Raw genomic sequence first — 26,439 nt, 5'->3', positions numbered from 1 at the left:
TGCATGTGCCAGGATACTATATGGGTGCCAGTTGATATTCTGTCTGCTCCACTTCCCATCCAACTCCCTCCCTGACTGTGGCCTAGGAAAGCAGCTGAGGACGGCCCAAAGCCTTGGGACCCTGCACACTCATAGGGAACCAGAAAGCAGCTCATGTCTCCCGGCTTCGCATCAGATCAGCTCAGGTCACTGTAGGCACTTGAGAAGTGAACCAGCGGACAGAAGATCTTTCTATGTTTACTCTCTGTATATATGCCTTTCCAATAAATCCTTGTCTTACATGCGCTAGGATCTCATATGGACGCCAGTTTTTGTCCCATCTGCTCCACTTCCCATCCAGCTCTCTGCTTGTGGCCTGGGAAAGCAGTCGAGGATAGCCCAAAGCCGTGGTATCCTGTACCTGCGTAGGAGACCTGGAAGAGGTTCCTGGTTTCCGGCTTCGGATCGGCAGCACTGCAGTGGCTGTTGCACTCACTTGGGGAGTGATCCATCAGACGGAAGATCTTCCTCTCTCTCTCTCCTCCTCTATGTATATCTGACTTTGTAATAAAAATAAATGAATCTTTAAAAAAAATAATTTATTTTAAAGACAAAATTATAGGGACAAGAAAGAGAGAGAAAGAATCTTCCACCTGCAGATTCAGCTGGGCTAAACCATGTGAAAGTCAGGAGCCAGGAGCTTCTTCCAGGTTTCACATGTGGCTGCAGGAGGCCAAGCACTTGGGTGATCTGTGTTCCTGAGGCCCACAATCAGTGAGTGGATCAGAAATAGAGCGGCCAAGATTCAAGCTGGATCTCACGTAAAAATAACAACATGGCAGGCAGCGGCTTAGCCGGTGTGCCACTATGCCAGTCCCACGAAAATTATCTTTAAAAATCACAAAACAGTATTTCTTTAAAACACTTTAGAACTAGAAATGTTTAAATGAAGCCTTGTTTTTTCCCACCAAAGCACAATAAGCAATTGTAATTTCACACTAAAAAATACTTACTGGACACAACAAAAATGCAAACTGTGATAGACTACAACATGAGTTTAATTTGCTTTAAAAATCACCTTTTTTTAAACTGTTGCAATATTTTTTGTACAATACTTAAACTTGGAGTTAAAGAATACTCACCCGTCGGTCAGCTGCTACAAGTCTAAATTCATGTAATAATTTTCCAAAAAATGATCTTTGTGGCTTTCGAAAGAGATGAATTGTCCCCTTTAAAAACAAAATATACACACATCAGCATTCAAACATCTAAAATTCTGCACAGTTCCTGAAACGCAATATTGTAGTAGCAAGAACCAGCAATGAGTTGCAAAGATAGGCCAAGCAGCTGTCTACGTGCCACATGTACTTACTGATGTCACACAACTCTATGAGATAGAAACTATTTTTGTAAGTTGTTCAAACGAACACTGACAGTACACCGATAAGAAGGAATTCGAATCAAGGCATTTGTGCTCCAGCTCTCGCTGTTAAAAATGAATAAGGCAAAGTGAAACAGAACAGCTTGCCAAAGAGCTCTACTAAGAAAGATATATGACTATGGTTAAAAGGATATGTACAAGGGCCCGGCAGGGTGGCCTAGCGGCTAAAGTCCTCATCTTGAACATGCCGGGGATCCCATATGGGTGCCGGTTCTAATCCCAGCAGCTCCACTTCCCATCCAGCTCCCTGCTTGTGGCCTGGGAAAGCAGTCGAGGAAGGCCCAAAGCTTTGGGACTCTGTACCCGAGTGGGAGACCCAGAAGAGGCTCCTGGCTCCTGGCTTTGGATCGGCACAGCATCGGCCATTGTGCTCACTTGGGGAGTGAACCATCGGACGGAGGATCTTCCTCTCTGTCTCTCCTCCTCTCTGTGTGTCTGACTTTCCAATGAATAAATAAGTCTTTAAAAAAAAAGCAGCATATGTACAAAAGGTCTGGCAACTGTTGTTACAATAAAACTCGAGTGGTTCTCTTGGCCTTTCGCTCAGACTCTGTTGGATTGTCACTGGTGCCTTTGGTCCCCCTAGAGCACACACAGTACATACAGGGTTGGCACAGAAAGGGCTTCAATGTAAGTTCACAATGAGAAGATACCAAATGGCAACAAGGGGCATTCCCAACCTATATATATGGAAAACCTTGTAGGGAAGCCTGAGCAACAAAAAAACCTCAAACTCCAACTTACAATAAGAGCAATATACATGATCAGTGGGAAAAACTGTGAGCTAGGGGCTGGTGCAATGATTTAGCACATTCATCCTCTACCTTGTGGCACCAGGATCCCACATGGACTCCTGGTTCCTGATTGGCTAGCTCCGGCTGTTGTGGCCACTTGGGGAGGGAACCAAATGGTTCTTCCTGCCTTTCCTTCTCTCTGTAAATTTGCAATCCCAATAAAAATAAATATTCAGAAATAAAAGTATAAAGACCATTAAAAAAGTATATATACAAAATTTTAAAACATTGAAGTTGAAGACTTTCTCAATAGATATAAAACCAAGAAGGTATAAAGGGAAAAATCACCAGTGTTGCAATATACTTCTATATGGAATCACAATACCCTGAAAAAAAATTTTTAAAAGTTAGAGAAGCAAAGCTGTGGAAAAACTTGTAATTCATGAGAGACAACATACCAATTTCTAATTTCCAATACTGACAGAACTTCTACCAAGTTAAAATACAAATCACCCAATTAAGACCTGTATACCAGAGCAGGTGCAGTGGCACAGCATCCTAACCCTTGACCTGTAGCACCAGCAATCAATACAGCTAGCAGTTCTTGTCCCAGCTACTCCGCTTCTCATCCAGCTCCCTGCTAACAGCCTGGGAAAACAGCAGCAGATGTCTCAAGTTCTGGGGTCCCTGCACCCACATGGGAGACCCAGAAGAAACTCCTGGCTCCTGGTGTGCATTGGTCAGGGCTCATCGGCTCAGCTCCAGCTGCTGGAGCCATTTGGGGAGTGAACAGTAGCTGGAAGACCTTTCTCAATTCAGTCTCTCCTTTCATGTTTATCTCAAATAAAAATAAATAAATCTAATTTTAAAAGTTTTACATCAGGACTGGTATTGTGGCATACAGGGTTAAACACCACCTAAAATCTGGCATAACAGGGCCCGGCGCGGTGGCGCAAGTGGTTAAAGGTCCTCGCCTTGCACGCCCGGGATCCCATATGGGCGCCGGTTCTAATCCCAGCAGCCCCGCTTCCCTTCCAGCTCCCTGCCTGTGGCCTGGGAAAGCAGTCGAGGACGGCCAAAGCTTTGGGAACCTGCACCCGCATGGGAGACCCGGAAGAGGCTCCTGGCTTCGGATCGGCATAGTATCGGCCCGTTGCGCTCACTTGGGGAGTGAATCATCGGATGGAAGATCTTCCTCTCTGTCTCTCCTCTCTGTATATCCGCCTTTCCAATGAAAAATAATAAAAATAAATCTTTAAAAAAAGAAAACTGTCCTTTATATCATGAAAAAAAAAAAAAATCTGGCATAACAGGGCCCGGAGGTGTGGCCTAGCAGCTAAAGTCCTCACCTTGAACGTGCCGGGATCCCATATGGGCGCCAGTTCTAATCCCGGCAGCTCCACTTCCCATCCAGCTCCCTGCTGGTGGCCCAGGAAAGCAGTCGAGGAAGGCCCAAAGCTCTGGGACCCTGCACCCATGCGGGATACCCGGAAGAAGTTCCTAGCTCCTGGCTTTGGATTGGCACAGCATCGGCTGTTGGGCTCACTTGGGGAGTGAATCATCGGACGGAAGCTCTTCCTCTCTGTCTCTCTCTCCTCCTCTCTGTATATCTGACTTTCCAATAAATAAATAAATAAATAAATATTTTTAAAAAAATCTGGCATAACAAATGATTGCTGGCTGGAGTCCTGGCTGCTCCACTTTTAATCCAGTTCCCTGCTAATGCAGCTGGAAAATAGCATAAGCTAGCACACTGCATGGGCCACTGCAGACATATGGGAGACCTAGGTGAAGCTTTTGACTGTGGTAACTTGGGGGATGAACCAGCAGATGGAAGACCCATCATGCCCACTCTGTAACTCTGCCATTAAACACATATTGCTAACACATGTATATTGCTAATTTCACTCTTAATATTTTTTGAAGATTTATTTAATTTTCTTGGAAAGTAAACTTCAGAGAGGAGAGACAAAGATCTTTCATCTGCTGAGTTACTCCCCATGTAGCCGCAATGACCGGAACTGAGCCAATCCAGAGATAGGAGCCTCCTCTGGGTCTCCCACACAGGTGCAGAGTCCCAAAGCTTTGGGCCATCCTCTACTGCTTTCCCAGGCCACCAGCAAGGAGCTGGATGGGAAGTGGAGCTGCTGGGATTAGAACCAGCGCCCATATGGGATCCCGGCACGTTCAAGGTGAGGACTTTAGCCGCTAGGCCACACTGCCGGGCCCCCTGCTGATTGTTTTAAAAGGAACAATATTTTCTTTGAGATGTTAGCATTCATGTTAATAAATATATTATCTTAAAAAGAATTGTGCAAGGATTTTTAGTTTTGTCCCAAAGCTAAAGTGTGGTTCATACTATTATCCTTAACCACCAGACCACTTTGTTATTAGTCTCAGGTTAACAAAATGAAAACAGTAGGGCTTGCACCATCGTGTATATGAAGCTAAGCTTCCACCTTCAGCGCCAGCATCCTACACAGGTGCTGGTTCCAGTCCCAGCTGCTCCACTTCTGACCCAGCTCCCTGCTTATGACCTGAGCAAGCAGGGGAGCACTGGCTCAAGTCCACAGGCGCCTGCACCCCCATGGGAGACCAGGAGGAAGCTCCTGCCACCAGCCTCAGACAAGCCCAGCTTTGGCCATAGAGGCCATCTGGGGAGTGAATCAGTAACTGGAAGATCTTGTCTTTTGGTCTCTCTCAGCAATTCTTTCAAGTAAAATAAACAAATCCCTAAAACAAAACTCCTGGTAGTCTTAACACTCTTTCCAAAACTGCTACTCGTTTTCACTCTCAATGCTAACTCTGAATCTTACACCTGAAATTCCTATCTTAAAATGACAACCTATGCTTCCAGTCTCAGCTCTCTCTTCAGAAGCCGACCGAACTCATCTCCCTGGAGTGCAAAGGCCAGATCTGGCTGACCCCAGCTCTTCCAGCCCTCTAACAGTTGGCCTGTTTCCTTATCAAAGAGAAATAAACATTAGATTAAGAAGATCAGAGGGCTCTGGGACTCAGATATTGCTGTACCTCCTATATTAACCCTTCTGTGACAGGGCTTTTCTACCACACTATTTACAATGTAGCTGAGTATAACAGCCCTCACCTTGCTACCATGACTTGTAAAGATATTTTTAGTTAACTTTGCTATTGATGAGGCTCAAATTTTCTTTCCATTTTGTAAGAAAGCATGGTTACAAACACAGCATGTCTTTAATATTAAACACATAATGACTTAAGAAACCATTTTCCAACAGAACTTTCAAAAAAAAATTTAAATGCTATTTTCCCTGTACTATTAATGATTTTTTAACACAGAAATGTAGTGTTCTACAATTCAGCGTATTATAAAATTGATAGTTATTGAACGATCCTTCTTGATCAGTTGCTATACGTCATGGTTGTATACACAGAACCTGCTGGCGAAGAGCGCACAGTGTAAGTGAAAATGAAAACACAAATACGTAATTTCAAAATCATCGCACAGGGCTGTCATTCAGGCCCAGGCAGGATCCACATGTAATTATCAAGCATGTGAACTAATGAAGCGCTATAACTTTAAAAACCTTTGCATTTGAATCCTTTCTGATTCCTGCACCTTTACGATTCCCTCACCAGTGTTTCGCGCCAAGGCAGGTTTTCAGGATACCCAAGCACTTCGTGACTGTTGATGCTACAGAAGTGTTGCTTGCCTGTTTCAAAGGTGGGAACAGTGTGGTGACACGGAAGGCTAGGAATCGGCTTGTGACACCAGCGTCCCCAACAGATGTGTGAGTTCTTGCAGCTGCTCTGCCTCCAATCTAGCTCCCTGCTAATGCGCCTGCGAAAGTAGCAGACGACGGCCCATGCGCTTGGGGTTTTGCCACTCACGTGGGAAACCCAGATGGGATTCCTGACTTCTGGACTTGGTCTGACTGAACTGGCCATTTGGAAACTGAACCACCAGATGCAAGAGCTTTCACTCTCTCTGACCCTTTGTCACTCTGCCTTGCAAATGAATTTAAAAAAAAAAATCATTAGAGTACAAGAGAAACATCTAACAAGTCATTTGGGCCTGGAGGAAAAAACGGCTCACAAGAAAATGAAGGGTCTGCCAGGGTTATGCCGATAACGACGAGGGGGCAGAGGATAAAAGAGCAGTCCTCCAGGGTGGTTCAGAGCTCCAATCCCACACAGCACAGGTGTAAAGGGTACACACTCGTTAAAAAGAGGTAGTAAAGGCCGTACATCTCTTACACTATGCCCAACAGCACTTATCAAGAGAGAGAGAAAAGAAATTTTAAGCAAGCTAATGACATGGTCAAATTTTAGAAATTAGGGGCTGGTACCATGGTACAGTAGGCTAAGCTTCTGCCTGCAGTGCCAGGATTCCACCCAGTTTAAACCTGCTCCATTTTTGATCCAACTTTCTACCTACGGCATAGGAAAGCAATGGAGGATGGCCCAGTGACATGGGACTTTGTACCTAAAGGGGAGACCTGGAAGAAGCTCCTGGATCCTGGCTTCAGGTCAACTCAGATCCAAAACTGTGGCTATCTGGGGAGTAAAACAGCAAAGGATCTCTGCCTCTCCTTAGTTATGCCTTTCAAACAAAAATAAATCTGTAAATATATATACGTACAAATTAATTCTAGGCAAACAATGGTGAAGGTGCTAAAGAAACGCCTATGGGCCTGGTGTGGTACCTAGTGGCTAAAGTCCTTGTCTTGAATGTGCTGGGATCCCATATGGGTGCCAGTTCCAATCCCGGCAGCTCCACTTCCCATCCAGCTCCCTGCCTGTGGCCTGGGAAAGGGGTAGAGGATGGTCCAACAAAGCCTTGAGACCCTGCACCTGCGTGGGAAACGCAGAAAAAGCTGCTGTCTCCTGGCTTCGGATTGGCTCAAGTTCTGGCTGATGCGGCTATTTGGAGAGTGAATTAGCTATTAGAATAGCTCTCTCTCTTTCTCTGTAACTGTGCTTTAAATCTGTACAAAAAAGCATATGGTTGAGGGCTATAAGGTCATAGCCAAGGAGGCAGTGGGGGGGAATAAAGCAATACACTTTCGCTGATATTCTGTGTGCAAAAGAACTACAGCAAACTACAACACACACACAAAAATATGTGTGATGAAACTTTTTCGATTTTAACCACTTCAACGAAAAAATCGAGTTGACCAACAGTTCAGGAGCAGAGACCCTAGTCCCTTCCTCTTCGCAGGCTTTCCTTAATTGCAGCTCGAATGTTCCCGATACCAAGAGGACAGCTGAAATAACACACCAGCTGCTTATCTCTAGTGGAAACCCACAGAGCAGCATACTTGATTCCTGAGAACAGTAAGCTGGGTTCATCGCTCCAGCGAATTTTAGAAAAGAGTGCATCTCGGGCCATACGGGAGCGTCCACCTGCTCCTAGGTACAGCAGCTGTTGGCACCTGGGCAGCTGACACGGGTGGACTCTGGCCCCGGGGCACCTGCCGCTCCGCACAGCCCGGCCGCGGCGTGAGGCGTGGCCTGAAAGCTCCCGCCTAGCCCCGGTCAGGGGACGCCCTGCAGGCGCCGGGCCCGGAGGGAGGCTGCGCTCCGGGGCGGGGAGCGGGGCCGAGGGCAGCCTCCCGGGGCACAGACGCTCTCCGTGGGGAGCGCGGGGCTGCTCAGGGGCCCCAGGCGCCCTGGGAACGACCCCCGCGAAGAGCGACCACGCGCCATAGACGCCGTCGGCGCCCAGCACTCACCATGGTAAGGAGCCGCACAGCTCCGCCGGAAGACACTGGCAGGTCCGTTTTTCCCAGCGCGGAAGGGGCGGGGCGTCAGGAGTGATTGGCTGGCGGGAGACCCTCACGCGGAAGTGCGTGTTCAGGTTCCGGGCTCCGCCCCCTTCCCGGCCACCCCTGCGTCCCGCCCTGGCGGAGATGGCGGTGCAGCCTCCCGCAGGCTTGCTACCAAGTGCGAAGTTTAACCTTAGGAAATAGAGGACTGCAATCTTGCAAGTTAAAAAGCGAGAAGATTAAGAAATTTGCCTAGACGTTAATAATAGTGCAGTTTGAAGGCAGAACAGTTACTTTGGAAAATACTAAGTTGCTCCTAAAATTAATTTTGTTGTAGAAATAATGTCTAGCCAGCGGTTATAGCCCAGTCCAAGACCTGGCTGCTCCACTTGCAACCCAACTCTCTGCTAACGCATCTGGAAAAGTAGCAGCAGATGGCCCAAGTGCTGCGACTCCTGGTTTGGACCAAACTCAGCCCTAGCCTTTGAGGTCATTGGGGAATGAACTAGCTAGCACGTGGGACATTTGCCTCATTGTCTGTAACTTTCCAACAAAAATCTTTAAGAAAACAACAGGGAAGCTAAACCTCCATGCTGAAGACTTCACACTACTGCATTTTAATCAGCAGGACTTTGGGGCCAAATCTGGACAGGCACACATCATCTGAAAAAAACAATTTGTATATTGTGTTCTTTGGCATGCGTGAAGATAGAAAAACAGGCGGGCAATTAGGCATAGCAAGCTGTCTTCTGGGTGCCAGGATCCCGTTTGGATGCCAGTTTGAGTGTTGGCTGCCCCACTTCTGATCCAGCTCTGCTGGAAATGTGGAAGACGGAAGCAGGTGCTTGGTCCCTGCCCGCATGCAAGACCTGGAAGGAGCTCCGGCTATTGCAGCTATTTGAGTGAAACAGCAGATGAAAATCTCTCTGGAAATATAACTTTCCAATAAGATAAATCTTTTTTTAAAGATTTATTTTTATTATTTTTTTATTGGAAAGGCGGATATACAGAGAGGAGAGACAGAGAGGAAGATCTTCCGTCCGATGATTCACTCCCCAAGTGAGCGCAATGAGCCGATACTATGCCGATCCGAAGCCAGGAGCCTCTTCTGGGTCTCCCACGCGGGTGCAGGTTCCCAAAGCTTTGGGCTGTCCTCGACTGCTTTCCCAGGCCACAGGCAGGGAGCTGGAAGGGAAGCGGGGCTGCCGGGATTAGAACCGGCGCCCATATGGGATCCCGGGCGTGCAAGGCGAGGACCTTTAACCACTTGCGCCACCGCGCCGGGCCCCAAGATAAATCTTTTTTTAAAAACTAAGGCAGAAATCAGATTTTTATGACTGTTCCCTCAGAGCCATAGATACGTACCAAGGATTTCAGTGTAATTGCTGGCTCTAAAGAGTGTGAAAATGTTTTACACCAACAGGGCAGAAAAAGGAACATTTTAAAAACTGTGTAAAAAAAATGTGTAATGAAAATAGAAAATACTCTCAGGCAATTTCACAATCTGTTAAGGGAATATTGCCTCAAGCCTAAGAAATGGTCAACTAAATAGGAAAAACAACAAAAAAAGACTTAAGGAAAATTTCCAAAATTATTTTGAAATAATGAGAAAGTGGCAGAAAAGCCGGGAGTGTAACGCAAATGTTTAGTTTTCCTTGCAACATTATGGTTGTGTTGCTGACCTACTGCCATCCCTAACGTGCGTTCCCTACGAACATGTGTATATTCTTCACAACCAGCAAAGGCAGAGAAGCAATAGTGATGCACTGTTGTCATTCTCAGACCCCTATCAAGTTTTTGTCAGCTCTCCCAATAATGTATTGCGGCAGAAGGAATTAATTGCATCTAGTTATCAGTCTGCTTAATCAAGTACTGCTATTTCATTTCAAATGTTTTCACTACCACACTGTTGATAATCTGCTGAAAATATGTCTGCAGTTTCTTTTTCTGTAAAATCTTTATTTTCACATACTTTGAAAAGCCATTCCAACAGAGATAACCCATACACCTGTTTCCCATCTTCTCTGTGTTTGCAGGCTTAGTAATGGTTATCGTGTACTGGACTTAGGATCCCGTTATAAAGACAATGGATTATTTTCCTCTAAAAAATGTTGTTTTGTCTTTATATCCAAACTGGATAACCTCGATGCTGTCAAGTTCTGATTTCAAGCTCTTTTACAGTGAGCTTATTTCTTAGTTCTAGAATGTTGTCAATGCTAAGATACAGTTCTTCTTGGTTATCAAAGGAAAACATACAATTATTTACTCCTCATTGGAACATGCATTTTTATCTCAAGCAGCTGCTATTGTTGTTAAGTTCTGTAGACCTGCTTTCTGCTTGGTTCCTTTAAATATCACACTGTACACGTGTGATTCTGGAAACCATCAAGGGCCTTGGAGGATTGTAGGCAAATTTTGGGTCTGTTTTCTTTCTAAGGCCTTCCAAAAATTTCCCTGCTAAGTCCAAACTGTTGTAGAAACCAATGACTCCTCGTCCAAGTGAGCTATGCAAAGTAGCTAGAGGCTGATCCCAGCTACCATGACTCTCTCAAACCCACCTAGGATCGTGAGCAGTTTCTCCTGGTTATGCTACTCTCCAGACTTCACATTACTGCTGTTTATATTCTGTCCAGAGCTTGTAATTGTTATGGTCAATAATATAGCCCCTCCTTCATAATGATGAGACTACAACTTCTGAAATAATGTGCAAACTAAAAAATTAAAGGCAAGTAAAATTTAGCATTTATTCCCAATCCATTAGGAAAAAGTCCACTTTATGTGGCTGTACCCTTTAATTCATTTCTTCTGAAGGAAAGTACAAAAGACTAGACTAGAATTGCAACAGGCATTTAAAGGAAAATCTTTTGACTAAGTTCAAAACCAAACTGAAAATGGTTATTTTACCAAAAGAATTAATTTTTGTACAAAATATAAAGAATTTTACACTATAAACAAAGATTGCTGTATACACACTTAAATTAGAATCCTAGTATCTGCATGACCTCCAATTTACCTCCGGCACAAAATATATTTGCAAGCCATGGTCTAATGACTGTCACACACAGACATCATAGAGAAAGTGTTAACCTTAATATACCTGGAAAGACAGAACTTATTCTTTCCTTTGGCTCAATGTCTGGCATACCAGTTAAGTTTTAATTTAATTTACAAACTCTGCCATATTAACATGAAGAACACATTAATTTTAAGGAGCTTTGTTTAGGAGATAATACAACACAGAGTGCAACACAAAATCTAAAAGGTTACAATCTAATAGTAATTTAGAAAAACCCAGTAACTTCCACTTCTACTAAAAAACACTAAACCTATCCCTTACTCATATCACTATTCTATCTATATTCATGGCCTTTTTATGAAAAACAAAACCAAAAACACAGGTTAAAGCAAAATTTCGTGATAATAAATCAGAAAACAGAGTTCTGCAGGCTTAGCCCTTCCCTTACTTAGCAAAGAAACTGCTATACATAAATGGATATTCAGACAATAATTTTTACTAAATGTTTATGACAGTATTGACTTCCTGCTTATCATTCAACACCAGAATTTTTGTTACCTAAAAAATTTCAAAGAGAAAAAACAATTTCAAAGCATATTATATTTTTAAAAGTTGAGTTGGAAACAAAAGTTGAGTTGGAAATATACAGTCTTTGCATTTGTTGGCCTGGTATCAGAACACTAAGAATGCTAATTTCCTTCTAAAGAAAACTGTTACAAAACATTACCTATTTTACCACAAAGTATTAATTTCATGGTTCCCAAATTACTTTGATCATGTGTACTTCATCACTACTCCTGCATCACTATTTTAACAAGTATTAATGTTTGTGACTTTAAATATAGAACCAAAGCCTAAAATATGCATAGCTTTGGCTCAAAACTTTGTTCTATTTATCTCGGCTCTCATTTTTATTATTGAGGACATTCCATTATTAAAAGATACATTTTAAGTTATGACTACAAACAGTATAAGGAATCCTACATTTAATATTCAATGAATTTTTAATAAGACCAAGAATAAATTAAAAAGAATCCATAATGTCATTTTAGAAAACTTTTACGATAGGATCCAGTTTTTATTTTTTAATATATTTTCTCAAAACCAATGACATTTTTTTCTGAAAGTTTTGTTAATATTACAAAATTATTCTTTCTATCCATGACATTTTACATATCATCATTTGAGCACCAAAGAAAAATTCTGTAAACAAGCTTTTTAACCAGTAAACTAAGGGCAAATATCCATTTGCCTTTATTATAATATTTAAAAGGCCATGAAATAAGTCTCTACTCCCTACAATGACATTTTTATAATAAAAATCCAGACATTTATACAAGCAAGAAACAGTAATGTACATTTCTGGGGAACAAAAGGCAGATCAACTGACTAGAACTTTTTAGTTAACAAAGTGAGCACAAGAAACCTATAAAATGTATGCAATGTATAAAAATTCAGTACTTGTAAAAGTTCCATTGAAGCGACTCCTATTTTTAGGAATGAAAGATGGTAGTTCCACTGGCTTATAATTATTCTGTAAACAGTAAAAAGGTAATAATCAATTGATCAGAAGTGTCTTAACTCCCAGAATTTCCCTTTGCTTGTACTAGAACCACTTTTACAGCAGTTAGAATTGACGTTCTGAAGATTCAGAGTAATTCCAGCAAAAAATAAATTCCGCTGTGAAGAAGGAAACAGTGTACAACTGATTTCTGACAAGTACGTAGTGCAAACTAATACTGAAGGTCACATGTGGACTGATGTGCATGTTACATGACAGAGGAACTCAAACCTCTCAACCATCTGCATCTCACCAGACTGGCTTGATTATACTGCTTTCTAAACCGCCCGGTAGTAAGGTAACAAAACAAAAAATGAAAAGATCACAACAGCTGTTTAAGGTCTGTCGATAACTGAAGAAAACCCTCGAAATAACCTTTCCCTGGCTTAGTATGTAGGGAAAAGTTCCTTTTGGCACACTGTATTTGTGAAAGAAAACAAACTTAAGAGTGGTTGGCATTCCAATCACCCATACTTAAGACAACAGCAGAAAAAAAGAAAAGAAAGCAGGAAAAATTACCATTTTTTAAGACAAAAAAGAAGACAAACAAGCAAAGGCTCTTGTGTCTTCTACCATTCACTGTTTCTGGAATACTTTCATCTGCAACACAATATACAATTATTATTTACATTATGATTATACTGGAAGAGAAGACCAGAATCCATTTTTGTTGTGCTCGAAATTGGTGTCCACTGGAATAGCCATGACCATCAAGGCAAGAAGGCCTTAAAAAAACAAACCACTCAACTTGCATTGCATGTTTTAGTTAAATTGTTTCTGGTTCATCTTCAAGTTTGGTGCACAAATATTTTAACACTCAAGTCCTGTAAACTTAGGCCAAGTTTCAAGAGTTGACATCGTATAACAGATCCTGTATTTCTTTCTTGATGTTTATTCTGCAGCTTACAAAGGTGTTTCCTTACACGGTGGTATCCCCAAAGTCCTTGTTCCAACGGATGTATGCTTCCAAGGTCTGAGGGCTCACACTTCGTTTGATCTTTTTCAAGGATTCAGTGAAGTCAGACAATCGAATATTTCTCATCTAGTTTTAAAAACACCACACAAATGATGAACATAAGGTAGTTAAGATTGGATTAAAGTAACGGTGCTATTTATTACTAACGTTACAATAAATATGCACTGATACATCCTTGAAAATCATGCCAGTTACCTTAATTCATTTGGTATGTGACAGAGGAAATGTATTAAGTTTGCTATCTGATATGCCTTACAACAATCCTATGTGACAAGCTTCCCCCACTTGTACTTCACCTCACAGGTATAGATCTGTTCCTCTTCTTCTTTCAAATAAAATAAATCTTGAAAAGACTTTTTCTCACTATAAAAATAAAATACTATAGAAAATGTGACAAAATAAGCTAGTAGCAACAAAAACATTCAGTCATCACTGAAATATACAACCACTATTTCTTTTCTTCCTTTCCCTTTTTCTCTATGTAGTTTTATAGCTGCATTCTTAAGACTTACCACAAGCATAATCTAGCTAAATTCATGCTAATAGAAAGGAAAGGGAGATTTACAAGCAATGGAAGGGACTTGTAACTGCAAAATGAAGGATGCTTTTATCTGATGTTTTTTAATATTAATATTGCTTATAATTCATTTTATAGTAATTTGGTCTTTCTCTGACTTTTCTGAAGATTTCGTTTATTTATCTGAATGAGAGAGAGACAGGGAGAGAGCTCATCTACAGGTTCACTTTCCAAATGGCTGCAATGGCGAAGGCTGAATCCAGGAGCCAGGAGCTTCGTCCTGGTCACCGTTTGTGGATGGAGAGACCCATTGCACTTCCGCTATTTCCCCAGGTGCAATAGCAGGGAGCTGAACTGGAAGTGGAACAGGTAGGACTTGAAAAAGCACCCACGCAGGTGGTGATTTAATCTGTTAAACCAAAATGCTGGTCCCATTTTTTGGACATTTCAGAATGTAGCCTAAAACAAGTTAATAAAAATTCATATTCACCTCAGTATTTTTAACAAAACAAAATGAAATATGGTAGAAAATGACTTGTTACAATTCATCCCTATAATATGCTTGTATATTTGCCTGCAAAATCAGAAGCTTAAGGAGAACTTATATAAATTTTGAATACTGTACTAATCTATTCTTTTTTTTAATTTATTTTTATTATTTTTTTATTGGAAAGGCGGATATACAGAGAGGAAGATCTTCCGTCTGATGATTCACTCCCCAAGTGAGCGCAACGGTCGATGCTATGCCGATCTGAAGCCAGGAGCCTCTTCCGGGTCTCCCACGCGGGTGCAGGGTCCCAAAGCTTTGGGCCGTCCTCGACTGCTTTTCCGGGCCACAGGCAGGGAGCTGGAAGGGAAGCAGGGCTGCCAGGATAGAACCGGAGCCCATATGAGATCCCAGGTGTGCAAGGCAAGGACCTTAACCACTGCGCCACCATGCCGGGCCCACTAATCTAATCTTTTTTAAAAAATCTCTAAAAACTCTCCTATAAAGCACAGTCTGGGGCCCCGCGCGGTGGCCTAGTGGTTGAAGTCCTCGCCTTGAACATGCCAGGATCCTATATGGACACTGGTTCTAATCATGGCAGCCCTGCTTCGATCCAGCTCTCTCTGCTTGTGGCCTAGGAAAGCAGTCAAGGATGACCCAAAGCCTTGGGACCCTGCACCTGCATGAGAGACCTGGAGGAAGTTCTTGGCTCTTGGCTTCTGATCGGCACAGCACCGGCCATTGCAGTCACTTGGGGAGTGAATCATCAGACAGAAGATCTTCCTCTCTCTCTCCTTCTCTCTGTATATCTGACTTTACAATAAAAAAATAAATCTTAAAAAAATAAATAAAACAGTCTACTGTATATGGTAATACATATTATCTTTGATGTCATCATATACATAGATGAAGAAAATCACCTCAGCTGTAACGTAATACAAAAATATTATCCAAAAGGAAAAAGGCTAGGGCCTGCATGATGGCACGTGAGGCTAATCATCCACCTGTAGTACTGGTATCCCATGTGAGACTCTAGTCTCAGCTGCTCCACTCTCAGCCCTGCTTGCAGCCTGGTAAAGCAGCAGAGGACGGGCCAGGACCTTGGGACCCTGAACCCATGTGGCAGATCCAAAGAAGCTTCTCGCTTCATCAGCTCAGCTCCAGCCACTGCAGCCATTTGGGGAGTAAACCAGCAGGTGGAAGACCGTTCTCAAACTCTCCTTTTCCATATATCTGCCTTTCAAATGAAAATAAATAAAAAGATAACAAAAAGGTATAGACCGCTATGATACAGAAAACTTATGAGCCAGTCATATTTATGTTCGATGTCAAAATACAGTAATTCATCTTAAATTCAAAGGATAAAATAATAAATACAATGTGGTTATTATGTTATTCCTGAAAAAATTATACCAATGCAAGATTTTTAAAAACGTCTGGAAGGAATTCTAAGTATATAGATTGTTTTCTGTATGTGTATATTTGTGTATGTGTATATATATATGCATATATGTATATACACATATACATATATTAAATATAGCAAGAGATTTAGGTATCCAACAGAAAAAAATAACTGGGTCTTCTTCTGGGCCTGGGTAATGTCAAATTTATGTTAATTATACCAGTGTGCCAGCATAATTGATATTCTATTCTATTGTATTCTATTCTATTCTAAGATATGGAGAAAAGCAGGGAACACCAGGCTGCAACAAGCCACCCCTGTCCCCGCGCAGGGGGAGCTGCAGATTGCCTAGGAAAGGGGATCTGGGGATCTACTAGATTAGGAGCATTGAGCGCATGTTGGACAAGGAGAAATGACTTCTGGGGGATTCCAAAGGCCTGGGTCACTGCACTTGCAAGTAGGCAAGGGAGCTGAGAGAGAGTGGCTCAGAGGTGGGAAACTGGAAGGCACCTCTGTGTCAGATCAAGGCACTCACCCACATGGGAGATGGGACCAAGCAGGGCTGAATAGCATTGCCTGCTGTTTGCTGCTATCTGCAAAAGCTGAGGCTAGGGAACATGCCTGGCTGTACCAGGTCACAGTTCCCACCTGTGAGTGTTGGAGCAGGAGACGGACCACATGAGCCTGGGCCACAGCACTCAACAGAATGCAAAGAAAACTGGATCTGAGGGCAGACTCTATTGGGCACTGTGGGCTTGTCTCCTTACAATTCCAGCACCCACTGGTTTACATGGAGAGCTGGTAATGGTAACAGGCCACGCCAGCTAGACTACCTAACTCACCTGTCAGTAACCCAATTGACACTTACAGGAGCCAGAGTGTGAAGGCGGCCAAGCAGGGCCAGGCTACAGCACCAACTGTCTTGACAGCAGACCTGGCCAAGCAAGACCACAAAAGCCACCAGCACACATGAGATTCTGAGCATAGTAAAGTAAGTTGGGAAACCCCCTGCTAGGTCACAGATCCCACTGGAGAGCACAAAAGCTGGGTTGGGGGTAAGCCAGGCCAGGCTGGGTCAGTCCACAACACCCACTGGCATGAAAGAGAGCCAGGACAGGATATGAGCTACGCCTGGCTAGGCTATGCTGCAACAGCAACCAGTGAGAGCTGAGGCTGTGGGTGGGCCATGCCAGGAAGGGTTAAAACACCTGAAAGCACACCATGATCTGGGGTTGGAAATGATTTTGGTAGGACAGCATTGGGCACCCCCCTTCTGGGCTGCAGCTCTTACTAAGGAGAGCTGGGGCTAGGGGAGGACTGGGCTGGGCAAGGCTGCAGGACCCTCTGGTACTCATGAGAGCCAGAATGGATGTGGGTCAGGTTGAACTAAGCCATGGCACCTACCAATAAGAGCCAGAAAGCATGCAGTACAGTCAGTCTAGGTTGCAATACCCACTGGTGAGTGCCAAAACTGGGGGCAAGCCATGTCAGGCTGGACCACAGCACACATTGGCACACAAGAGATCTGAGATTGGCAGCAAGTCTTGTAAATGAACTATGGATCCATTGCTAGGCTACAGTTCCAACTGGTAAGTAATGAGAGTGAGGGCTGGGGGTTAGGAGCAGACCAGGCCATGCTAGCACCCATTGGCATATATGAGGTGGGTCTGGGGCAGGCTGGGCTAGGACAGTCCACAGCGCACACTGGCACAACTGAGAGCCAGAATAGGGCACAGTCCATCTGGATTGGACCACAATACCTGCCAGTTCACGTAAGGGGTGAGGATAGGCAAGGCTGGGCTAGGCTGCTGCACCCACAGGAAAAAGCTGGGACTGGGCCAGGTTGAGCAAAGCTATAACACCTGCTGAAGAATTCAAATTATGAACTGGGAGCAAGGGACCGGGAACTGTGTTGGGATCTACACTACACTGTATCATAGTAAAGTCACTACCACCTGTGACATCCGCATTCCATGTGTGTACTGATTTGTGTCCCAGTTGCTGCACTTTCAACTAAGCTCCTTGCTAAAGGCCTAGAAAAAGCTGTGGGGGATTACCCAAGGCTTTGGGCCCCTGCAACCCAAAAGGGAGACCTAGACAAATTTCCTGGTTCACAGCTTCAGCCAGGTCCTGTCTGTTGCAGCCATCTGGGGAGTGAGCCACCAGATGGAAGATCACTTCATAACATTTTCAAATTTAAAAATCTTTACAAAAATTACAACCAGATAAAAGCCTTAAAACATATATACATAGATTCTTTTGGGAAAGACAAAGATCTTCCATCTGCTGGTTCACTACCAAAAGGCTGCAATGGCCAGGCCAGGTGTGGTTTCCTATCAGCTAAGTCCTCACCTTGCACAGGCTGGGATCTCATATGGGTGCCAGTTCGTATCCTGGCTGCCCCACTTCCCATTCAGCTCCCTGCCTGTGACCTATGAAAGCAGTAGAGGAATGCCCCAAGCCTTGGGACCCTGCACTGCCATGGGAGACCCAGAAGCAGCTCCTGGCTTCAGATCGGCTTAGCTCTGGCCATTGTGGCCACTTGGGGAGTAAACCAGCAGACAAAGGATCTTTCTCTCTGCATCTCCTTTCCATATATCTACCTTCCCAATAAAACCTAAATAAATGTTTTTAAAAACCAAAAAATAAATAACAAGAAGAAGAAAAAAAATACACTGCAGGGTCAGAGTTCCCAAAGCTGGGAGTCAAGTGCTTCTTCTATGTTTCTCATGTGAGTGTAGGGCCCCAAAGCCTTGAGCCAGTCTCCACTGCTTTCCCATTAGAGAACACAGTCACCTGTCTGGGATGCGGGCACTGCAGGAAGCAGATTAATGTGCTCCACCACCACTCCATTCCTGAGCCTTATATTTTAAAGTAAATTTTTTAGTAATAGTAACCAGTCATTAAAGTGGTTATCTGGGAATTCTCTCTTCCTAAGCTTCATTTATATAAAGTCTACACTGAGCCAATCAGAGTGCTAAAATGGAAGAAACACTCCAGAAGTGTATAGGTTTTAGAATAAAATAGCTGACCAACCACAATGCACAAATACCTAACACAGTTACAATGGTATTGAATAGAAAGTAACTTAATAAATATTTTTTACCCTACTGAAGAACAAGATGGGAATAATTCATAGACAATTCTATTTTGAAATGATACTGTTCATGTTTTCTAGAGTCTAATGCAATGTACCAGAAAAAAAAAAGATAAAAAATATAGGTATAACAATATAGAACACCAAAATTATAGAAAAATGATTGTAGAATGGCATACCTCACTTGCAGACATATTCTTCACCTGTTCTGGCTTTAATTCTGCAAAATATAAAAGGCAGGCACTTAAAAAAGGAAAGATTTTGAAGTTTAAATTGCTAAAGGTAAAAACCAAGTACAATGATTTAAAAAAATCCACTCAATGCAGGAATTATGCTAAACAGACACATTAACATCAAGGGCACACTAAACGTATCAATTCTCACAAAAGAGCAATATTCCTTCTGAGAAGTAACTGAAAGGGATTCAATTTCTCATACTTTTGCCCCAAGAAAGTGGACTTCACTAACTTGAAATTGACTTTAAAAGGAAGTAACTTATCCTTCACAAAAGAATTAGTTGGGGCTAATGCTGTGGTGTGTATGGTGGATACAGTTGGTACTAGCAGTGCTAGGAATGCCATTTATTCACTGGTTCAAGTTCTGGCTGTTCCAATCTCAATCCAGTTTTCTGCTCACGTGACTGGGAAAGTAGTGGATGATGGCGCAAATGCTTAGTCCCCTGCACCTATGTGAGAGACCTGACTTCAGCCTGACCCAGTCCTGGATGTTGCGGCCATTTAGGGAGCAACTCAGTGAATGGAAGACCCCTCTCACTGTCTCCAACTCTGCCTTTTAAATAAAATAAATCATTTTTTAAAAAAATGCATTAGCTTTACAATTTTATCCCAAAACTAAGCCACTGAGTCCACTCTGAACAAAATTTCAGGCCCTTAGCAGCAATAAAGTTTGTTTAACCCAAGTTTCAAAATACATTCTAAGAACTATCCTGGCTATTTTTCAAAGCAGCAGCTCTTTTTTTTTTTTTTAATATTTATTTATTTATTTGGAATGGCAGGCATACAGAAAGGAGAGACAGAAAGACAGACTCTTCATCCATTGGTTCAATCCCCAAGTGGCCACAATGGCCGGAGCTGAGCTGATCCAAAGCTAGGAGCCAGGAGCTTCCTCTGGGTCTCCCACGCATGTGCAGGATCACAGGCACTGGGCCATCCTCCACTGCTTTCCCAGGTCACAAACAAGGAGCTGGATGGAAAGTGGGGCAGCCCAGACATGAACCGGTGTCCATATGGATCTCAGAGGATACAAGGCAAGGATTTAGCTACTAGCCCAAAGCAGCAGCTCTTAATCATTGCCCAGTTTCACTGTGCAGGATATGTAATCAGTAATTTTTAACAAATAAAGCAAAAAGTTTTAGTATGATAAAGGCTTTTAAAAAAGATTTATTTTTACTTTTTATTGGAAAATCAAATTTACAGAGAGGAGAGACAGAAATATCTTCTGTCTGCTGATTCACTCCCCAAAGTCCACAATGACCGGAGCTGAGCCCATCTGAAGCCAGGAGTCAGGAGCCTCCTCTATGTCTCCCATGTGGGTGCAGGGTTCCAAGCCTCTGGGCCATCCTCCAATGATTTCTCAGGCCACAAGCACGGAGCTGAATGGAAAGTGGAGCATCTGGGACATGAACCAGTACCCATGTGAACAGCCACTCATTGTGGCGTGTGCAAGGGGAGTATTTTAGCTGCTAGGCTACTGCTTTCATGCTCATAATTTACCAAAAAAGCCAAAATCTTTTTCTAGGGATTTTGCAAAATTCTAATGTGGTATAATAAACAGATCTAAATATTTCAACCTCTTTTATACCTACCTCGGATAGGACCCAGTGCTGCATCCTTTGCCAAAGCTGTCAGATCACTTCCTGAGTATCCATCAGTCATTCTGGAAAGAAAGAAGAAATAGCATGTCATTTTAAAATTTTTGTTAATTTAGGGCCAGTACAATGGCTAAATTGGCTAATCTTCCTCCAAGCACCAGGATTTCATATGGGTGCCAGTTTATGTCCAGGCTGCTCCACTTCCCATCCAGCTCCGAGCTTGGGCACTGGGAAAATAGAGGATGATCCAAAATCTTGGGCCTGTATCTGCATGGGGGACCTGGAGGAGGTTCCTGCCTTCTGGCTTCCACTCCACTCCGCTCTGGCAATTTCGACTCTTTAGGGAGTGAACAAATGGATGAAGCAATTTTTGTATTTCTCCTCCTTTCTGTAGATCTGCCTTTCCAGTAGAAACAAATATATCTGGGCCCAGTGCACATTCCAGGTGCTGCGCTTCCTTCCAGCTCACTGCTTGTGGCCTGGGAAAGCAGCTGAAGACGACCCAAAGCTTTGAGACCCTGCACCCACGTGATAAGACTCTGGAAGAAGTTCCTGGCTTTGAATCAGCTCAGCTATGGCCATTGTAGCCACTTGGGAAGTGAAGCAGTGGATGGGATGATCTTTATCTCCCTGTATATCTGCCTTTCCACTAAAAATAAAGAAATCTTTAAAAAGAAATCTTAACAAGGTCAGAGACAGACAGAAAGAGAGTTCATATTCCCTGACTCATTCCCCAAATTCCCCCTAAATACCAGAATTGTCCAGGCTGAAGCTAGGAGCCAGGAATACAATTCAGGTTTCTCAAGTGCGAGGCAGGACCCAACTACTTTTGCATGACTGGCTGTCTCTCAGGATGCACACGACCAGGAAGTTGTAGCTGGAACTGGAACCAGAGCAGGGACTCAAATTCAGTTACTCTGACATGGCATGCAGGTGTCACAAGTTGTATACTAATCACCAGGCCAAACCTTCAGCACAATACATTATTTTCTTTTTGAAAATCTAGTATTTCATACACTAAGATGCAGAAACATATATCCTACTTGTCTTTGCTTTTGCCTTTGTCATTAGCAAGCTAAGTGGGTGCATGTTTGTGAAGACAAAGAATGGACCCCTTGGGAAAAACAAAGCAGTCCACTGAAAGATTCGTATAGTATAACCCTTCCAATGTCATCGTTCGAATTCTTGCCTTAGATGACTGACACATAATTACATATACTATGTAGTACATGCTATGTAACAATTACTTCTCTGCACTTAGTCTTTACCCTGGCAAAGAGCACTCCCTTGACAGAAGGAGGAGCAATCTACATATTGCTTTAAGTGGAATACATACATAATGAAAAAGATGTAGGTAGAAGACATTAGCTTAAAGACGCACAACTGAATAGGATTCTGCCAAGATACTGTTGATTGGAACTGAGATTAGGGAAGGCAATCAATCAGGCATGCGGCACTGCTATTAGGACACTCTCTATAGGGAGCTGGTGCTGTGGTAGAGCACAGCAGGCAACTGCGGCATCGGGTTCCCACATGGGTGCTGGTTTTAGATCTGGCTGCTCCACTTCCTCTACAGTTCCCTGCTAATGCACCTGGGACAACACTGAATGGTGGCCCAGGTGCTAGGGCTCCCACAGCCATGTGGGAGACCGGGAAGAAGTTCCAGTAGATGGAAAACCTTTGTCCTCTTTCTGTTGTAACTCATCCCTTCTTTTTTTTTTAAGATGCTTTCCACATCTCATACTGAAATGCCCAGATTCTAATCCAGCACTGCTCCCAATTGCAGCTTCTTGCTCATGTGCTAATGTGCACTTGGGCAGGCAGCAGGTAATAGCTCTAGCACTTGGGTCCCTGACATCCACACAAAGATCCAGAGTAGCTTCCCAGCTCTGGCTTCGTCCTGCCCTGTCCTGAGTGACTGCTGGCTTTTGTGAAGCCAGTTGGTAGGCGGCAGGTCTTTCTCACCTGTCTCTCTCGCTTTCAGAAACAACTAGAGAAAGGATGGAAGACAAAGCAGAAGAGGAAACTAAAAGAAGGAGCAAATCATTTACTTATCATGTACTATGTTTTTTTTTAAGATTTATTTATTTTTTATTAGAAAGTCAGATATACAGAGAGGAAGATCCTCCATCCGATGGTTCACTCCCTAAGTGAGCGCAACAGCCAGTGCTGTGCCGACCCAAAGCCAGGAGATAGGAAGCTCCTCTGGGTCTCCATGCAGGTGCAGGGTTCCAAGGCTTTGGGCCGTCCTCGACTGCTTTCCCAGGCCACAGGCAGGGAGATGGATGGGAAGTGGGGCTGCCCGGATCAGAACCGGTCCCCACATGGGATCTCGGGGCATTCAAGGCGAGGACTTTAGCCGCTAGGCCACAGCGCCGGACCCTATCATGTACTATGTTAAACAACAATAAAAATTGAGCATTACCAGCTAAATTCTTTCACAAGGAAGACAGAGAATCACTTCTAATTGCTCAAATGTTTAATTTATTATTCCTCACAGGAACCCGGGCCATCAAGTTTCTTAGCAAAATTACTTAATATTTACATATTTATTAAGTATTTTAAATTGCCCTGTTGTTTGGGGGGACTAAAATTCATGACTGCATCTAATATTTTCAGTTTCCACTTAAGCACTCTGCTCATAAAACAGTTTTAAGATTTAAAAAATTAAATTTTCTGAATAATTAAAAATAATAAACTTTATATGAAAACATGTTGATATAGTAGATGAGATGCTTTAGTTGAAAAATTACTGTAACAGCACAAATAGATTTAACTTTAAAAACAGAATGTCATCATAAGATACTTAGATTGTATCTTCCACAAAATACATAGAACCAAAATTTAGATACCACAGGTGTATAATAAGCAGACAGATCAAAACAAGAAGTTTTCTCTTTTTAAAAGGAATTATTTACTGAGGTCAGCAACGTGGCATAGTGAGTAAAGCTATTGTGTGGACACTAAAATCCTTTGTGAGCACCGGTTTGTGTCCTGGCTGCTCCACTTTTGGTCCAGCTCCATTACTTGGCTGGGGACGGGAGCATAAACTGGGCCAAGTGCTTGGGCCGCTGTATCCACAGAGAAGACCTGGATGATGCTCTGGCTCCTGGTTTTTGGCCTGGCTCAGCCCTAGAGCCCTGAATCAGCAGATAGAAGATCTCGTTCTCTCCAACTCTGACTTTCAAATAAGTAAGTAAATCTTTGTAAACAAATTTTATTTCTTATTTTCCTTTATTTGAAAGGCAAAGACACATCCAAACATACCCACACTGGCTTACTCCCTGAATTCAAATGCAACAGCTGTAGATGAACCACACCAAAGGCAGAGGCCTGTAACTCAATTCAGCATCCCACATGGGTGGCTGGGTTCTCGGGCTGAAAAGATGGAATTGGACACAGAACTGGGACTCCATTACAGGATGTGGTCATCCTAGGATCTTAATCTAACTGCCTGCCACAAGACAAAGTTTTCTGATAAAATTGTTTATTTCATGTAAGCTTACTATAACATACAAAAAGAATCACAAAAAGTGAGCAAATAAAAGCTGGAAGATAATCCAAATCATACCACTCACCTTGCAAGTTGTGCTAATTCTTTTTGGCTCAATGGGCTTCCTTGCTTACATAACAGATTTTTAAGCAAAAGCAGTCTTGTCTAGAAAAAAAAAAAAGAATTGAAAATCTTATATAATTATGACAATTAATCTTGATAAGCGAAAAATAAGCTTAAGAAAATATGCAGACATCAGATTTAAATCCTGTTTGTCACCTGGGCGCCTCATTCATGTCCATTAGAGTTGAGCCTTCTATTTTAGGATCGTGACTGAGGGGATTAAGAAAGGCACACAGACAAACCACTAAGGTAGTAGCTGCTTTCATCACTAGAGATGCTAAGGATCTACACAGGAGAACCACCTGTTGCCTCCCAGAATGTGCTTGAGCAGGATACTGAAACCAGGGACAAAGCCAAGATTTAGAAAGCCTCAGACACGCCCTCTGACCCGGCATGTGGGGGTCCTACACAGACATCCTACGTGCTGTACCCAATGTCTGTCCTCATAACGCAGTTTTATAACTTTCCTGTCACCCTGAACGCTCATCCAGGATTCTCTACAACTGATTCCCATTCTCATCCTCTACTCTATCAATCTAAATTCCTACAAATTTATTTGTTTTTTTTTCTGAATATTTCACATAAATGGAAGTTTATTATATGTAATTGTTTATGCCTGGCTTCTTTCACTTAGTATCCTTTTCAGTTTCAAACAAAGTATATACCATGCATACGTCATTCCTTTCACTGCTAAATAATATATACTAAATGGATACACATGTTGAATATCCCTTATCCAAAATTCTGCGACCAGAATTTTGGAATATATGTATAAAACTGAAATGTTTTTTGATGTTGCACAAATCTAAACACAAAATCTATTTATGCTTCAACTAGTCCTTATATACATAGCTTATTCCAATTTCCCACTTACAGTTCAAAATTTTATTATCATTTGGATTTCAAACTAAGGATGTTCAATCATATTTGTTTATCTATTCACCAACCAATGAACATTTTAGCTTCTCTGCAATGCTTAGCTATTAGTACTGCTGCTCCTAAAAATACCAGCACATGTCTGCATACAGACACTTGTCTTCATTTCTCTTAGGTATTAAGGTTCTGTTTATAGGAACCTGTACCACAGATTTAAAGATTCAACACTGAAAAGACAATACTTCACATTTTTGCTTAAAAAACATTAAATACAGATACCAGCAAGGTAGTACAGGAGGTTAAACTGCCACTGGCATCCTGTATATGCATTGGTTAGTGTCCTGGCTGATCCATTTCCAATCCAGTTCCCTGCTAATGCCTCTAAAAAGTGGTGGAGAATGGGCCAAGTGACTGGAGCCCTGAATTCATGATGTGACCTAGCGGAAGCTCCTAGATCCTGCCCAGCCCTGACTGCTGTGGTCATCTGGGCATGAATTGGCAAATGGAGGATCCTTTCTCCCTATCTCCCCTTCTCTAATTCTGCCTTTCCAATACATTTTAAAATCCTTTTAAAAAAGTGTTTTTATATGGGCCCGGCGCGGTGGCGCAAGTGGTTAAAGGTCCTCGCCTTGCCGCCCGGGATCCCATATGGGCGCCGGTTCTAATCCCGGCAGCCCCGCTTCCCTTCCAGCTCCCTGCCTGTGGCCTGGGAAAGCAGTCGAGGACGGCCCAAAGCTTTGGGACCCTGCACCCGTGTGGGAGACCCGGAAGAGGCTCCTGGCTTCGGATCGGCATAGCATCGGCCCGTTGCGCTCACTTGGGGAGTGAATCATCGGACGGAAGATCTTCCTCTCTGTCTCTCCTCTCTGTATATCCGCCTTTCCAATGAAAAAATAATAAAAATAAAATCTTTAAAAAAAAAAAAAAAAAAAAAAGTGTTTTTATAAAGACACTTACCTCCTCATTTGGTAAAGACACATATACACGTTTGATGAAACGCCTAAAAAAAGAATACAAACAATTTTAGAAGATCAAGTTTGTTTTTAAAGGTAACTTACTTCAAGAAACAACAGGAAAAAGGTTTATTTAAATGTAATGTAAGATAACTGGATGCATTTTACTAAACATCAATTGAAAAGATACTTTTAGTTGTACT

The 26,439-nt window shown here is 42.7% G+C and overlaps 2 protein-coding genes across 6 annotated transcripts in view; both read right to left on the bottom strand.

The window, feature by feature from the left end:
• The window catches only part of SLC30A6 (solute carrier family 30 member 6), a 36,768-nt gene extending 28,650 nt beyond the window's left edge, over nt 1-8,118 (bottom strand). The window contains exons 1-2 of one of the 2 annotated variants that reach the window (XM_040993035.1): nt 7,869-8,118; nt 1,122-1,208 (exon numbers count right to left, since the gene is read on the bottom strand). In XM_040993035.1, coding sequence (XP_040848969.1) covers nt 1,122-1,208; nt 7,869-7,871 — 90 coding nt within the window. In that variant the 5' untranslated portion in view covers nt 7,872-8,118. The remainder of the gene's footprint in view (nt 1-1,121; nt 1,209-7,868) is intronic. The other variant, XM_040993034.1, reaches the window with a different exon arrangement.
• Nucleotides 8,119-10,631: 2,513 nt separating this feature from the next.
• The window catches only part of SPAST (spastin), a 64,680-nt gene continuing 48,872 nt past the window's right edge, over nt 10,632-26,439 (bottom strand). For all 4 annotated transcript variants that reach the window (XM_040993033.1, XM_040993032.1, XM_040993031.1 and 1 more), the window contains 5 exons: nt 26,241-26,283; nt 24,370-24,449; nt 20,786-20,856; nt 19,140-19,180; nt 10,632-13,520 (listed from right to left, as the gene is read on the bottom strand). In XM_040993033.1, the coding sequence (XP_040848967.1) occupies nt 13,398-13,520; nt 19,140-19,180; nt 20,786-20,856; nt 24,370-24,449; nt 26,241-26,283 (358 nt within the window). In that variant the 3' untranslated portion in view covers nt 10,632-13,397. The remainder of the gene's footprint in view (nt 13,521-19,139; nt 19,181-20,785; nt 20,857-24,369; nt 24,450-26,240; nt 26,284-26,439) is intronic.

Source organism: Ochotona curzoniae, unplaced genomic scaffold (assembly GCF_017591425.1).
Source record: "Ochotona curzoniae isolate NIBS_2020 unplaced genomic scaffold, NIBS_Ocur_1.0 contig_883, whole genome shotgun sequence".
NCBI classification, from domain to species: Eukaryota; Metazoa; Chordata; class Mammalia; order Lagomorpha; family Ochotonidae; genus Ochotona; species Ochotona curzoniae.
This window is presented reverse-complemented; position numbering and strand designations above follow the sequence as displayed.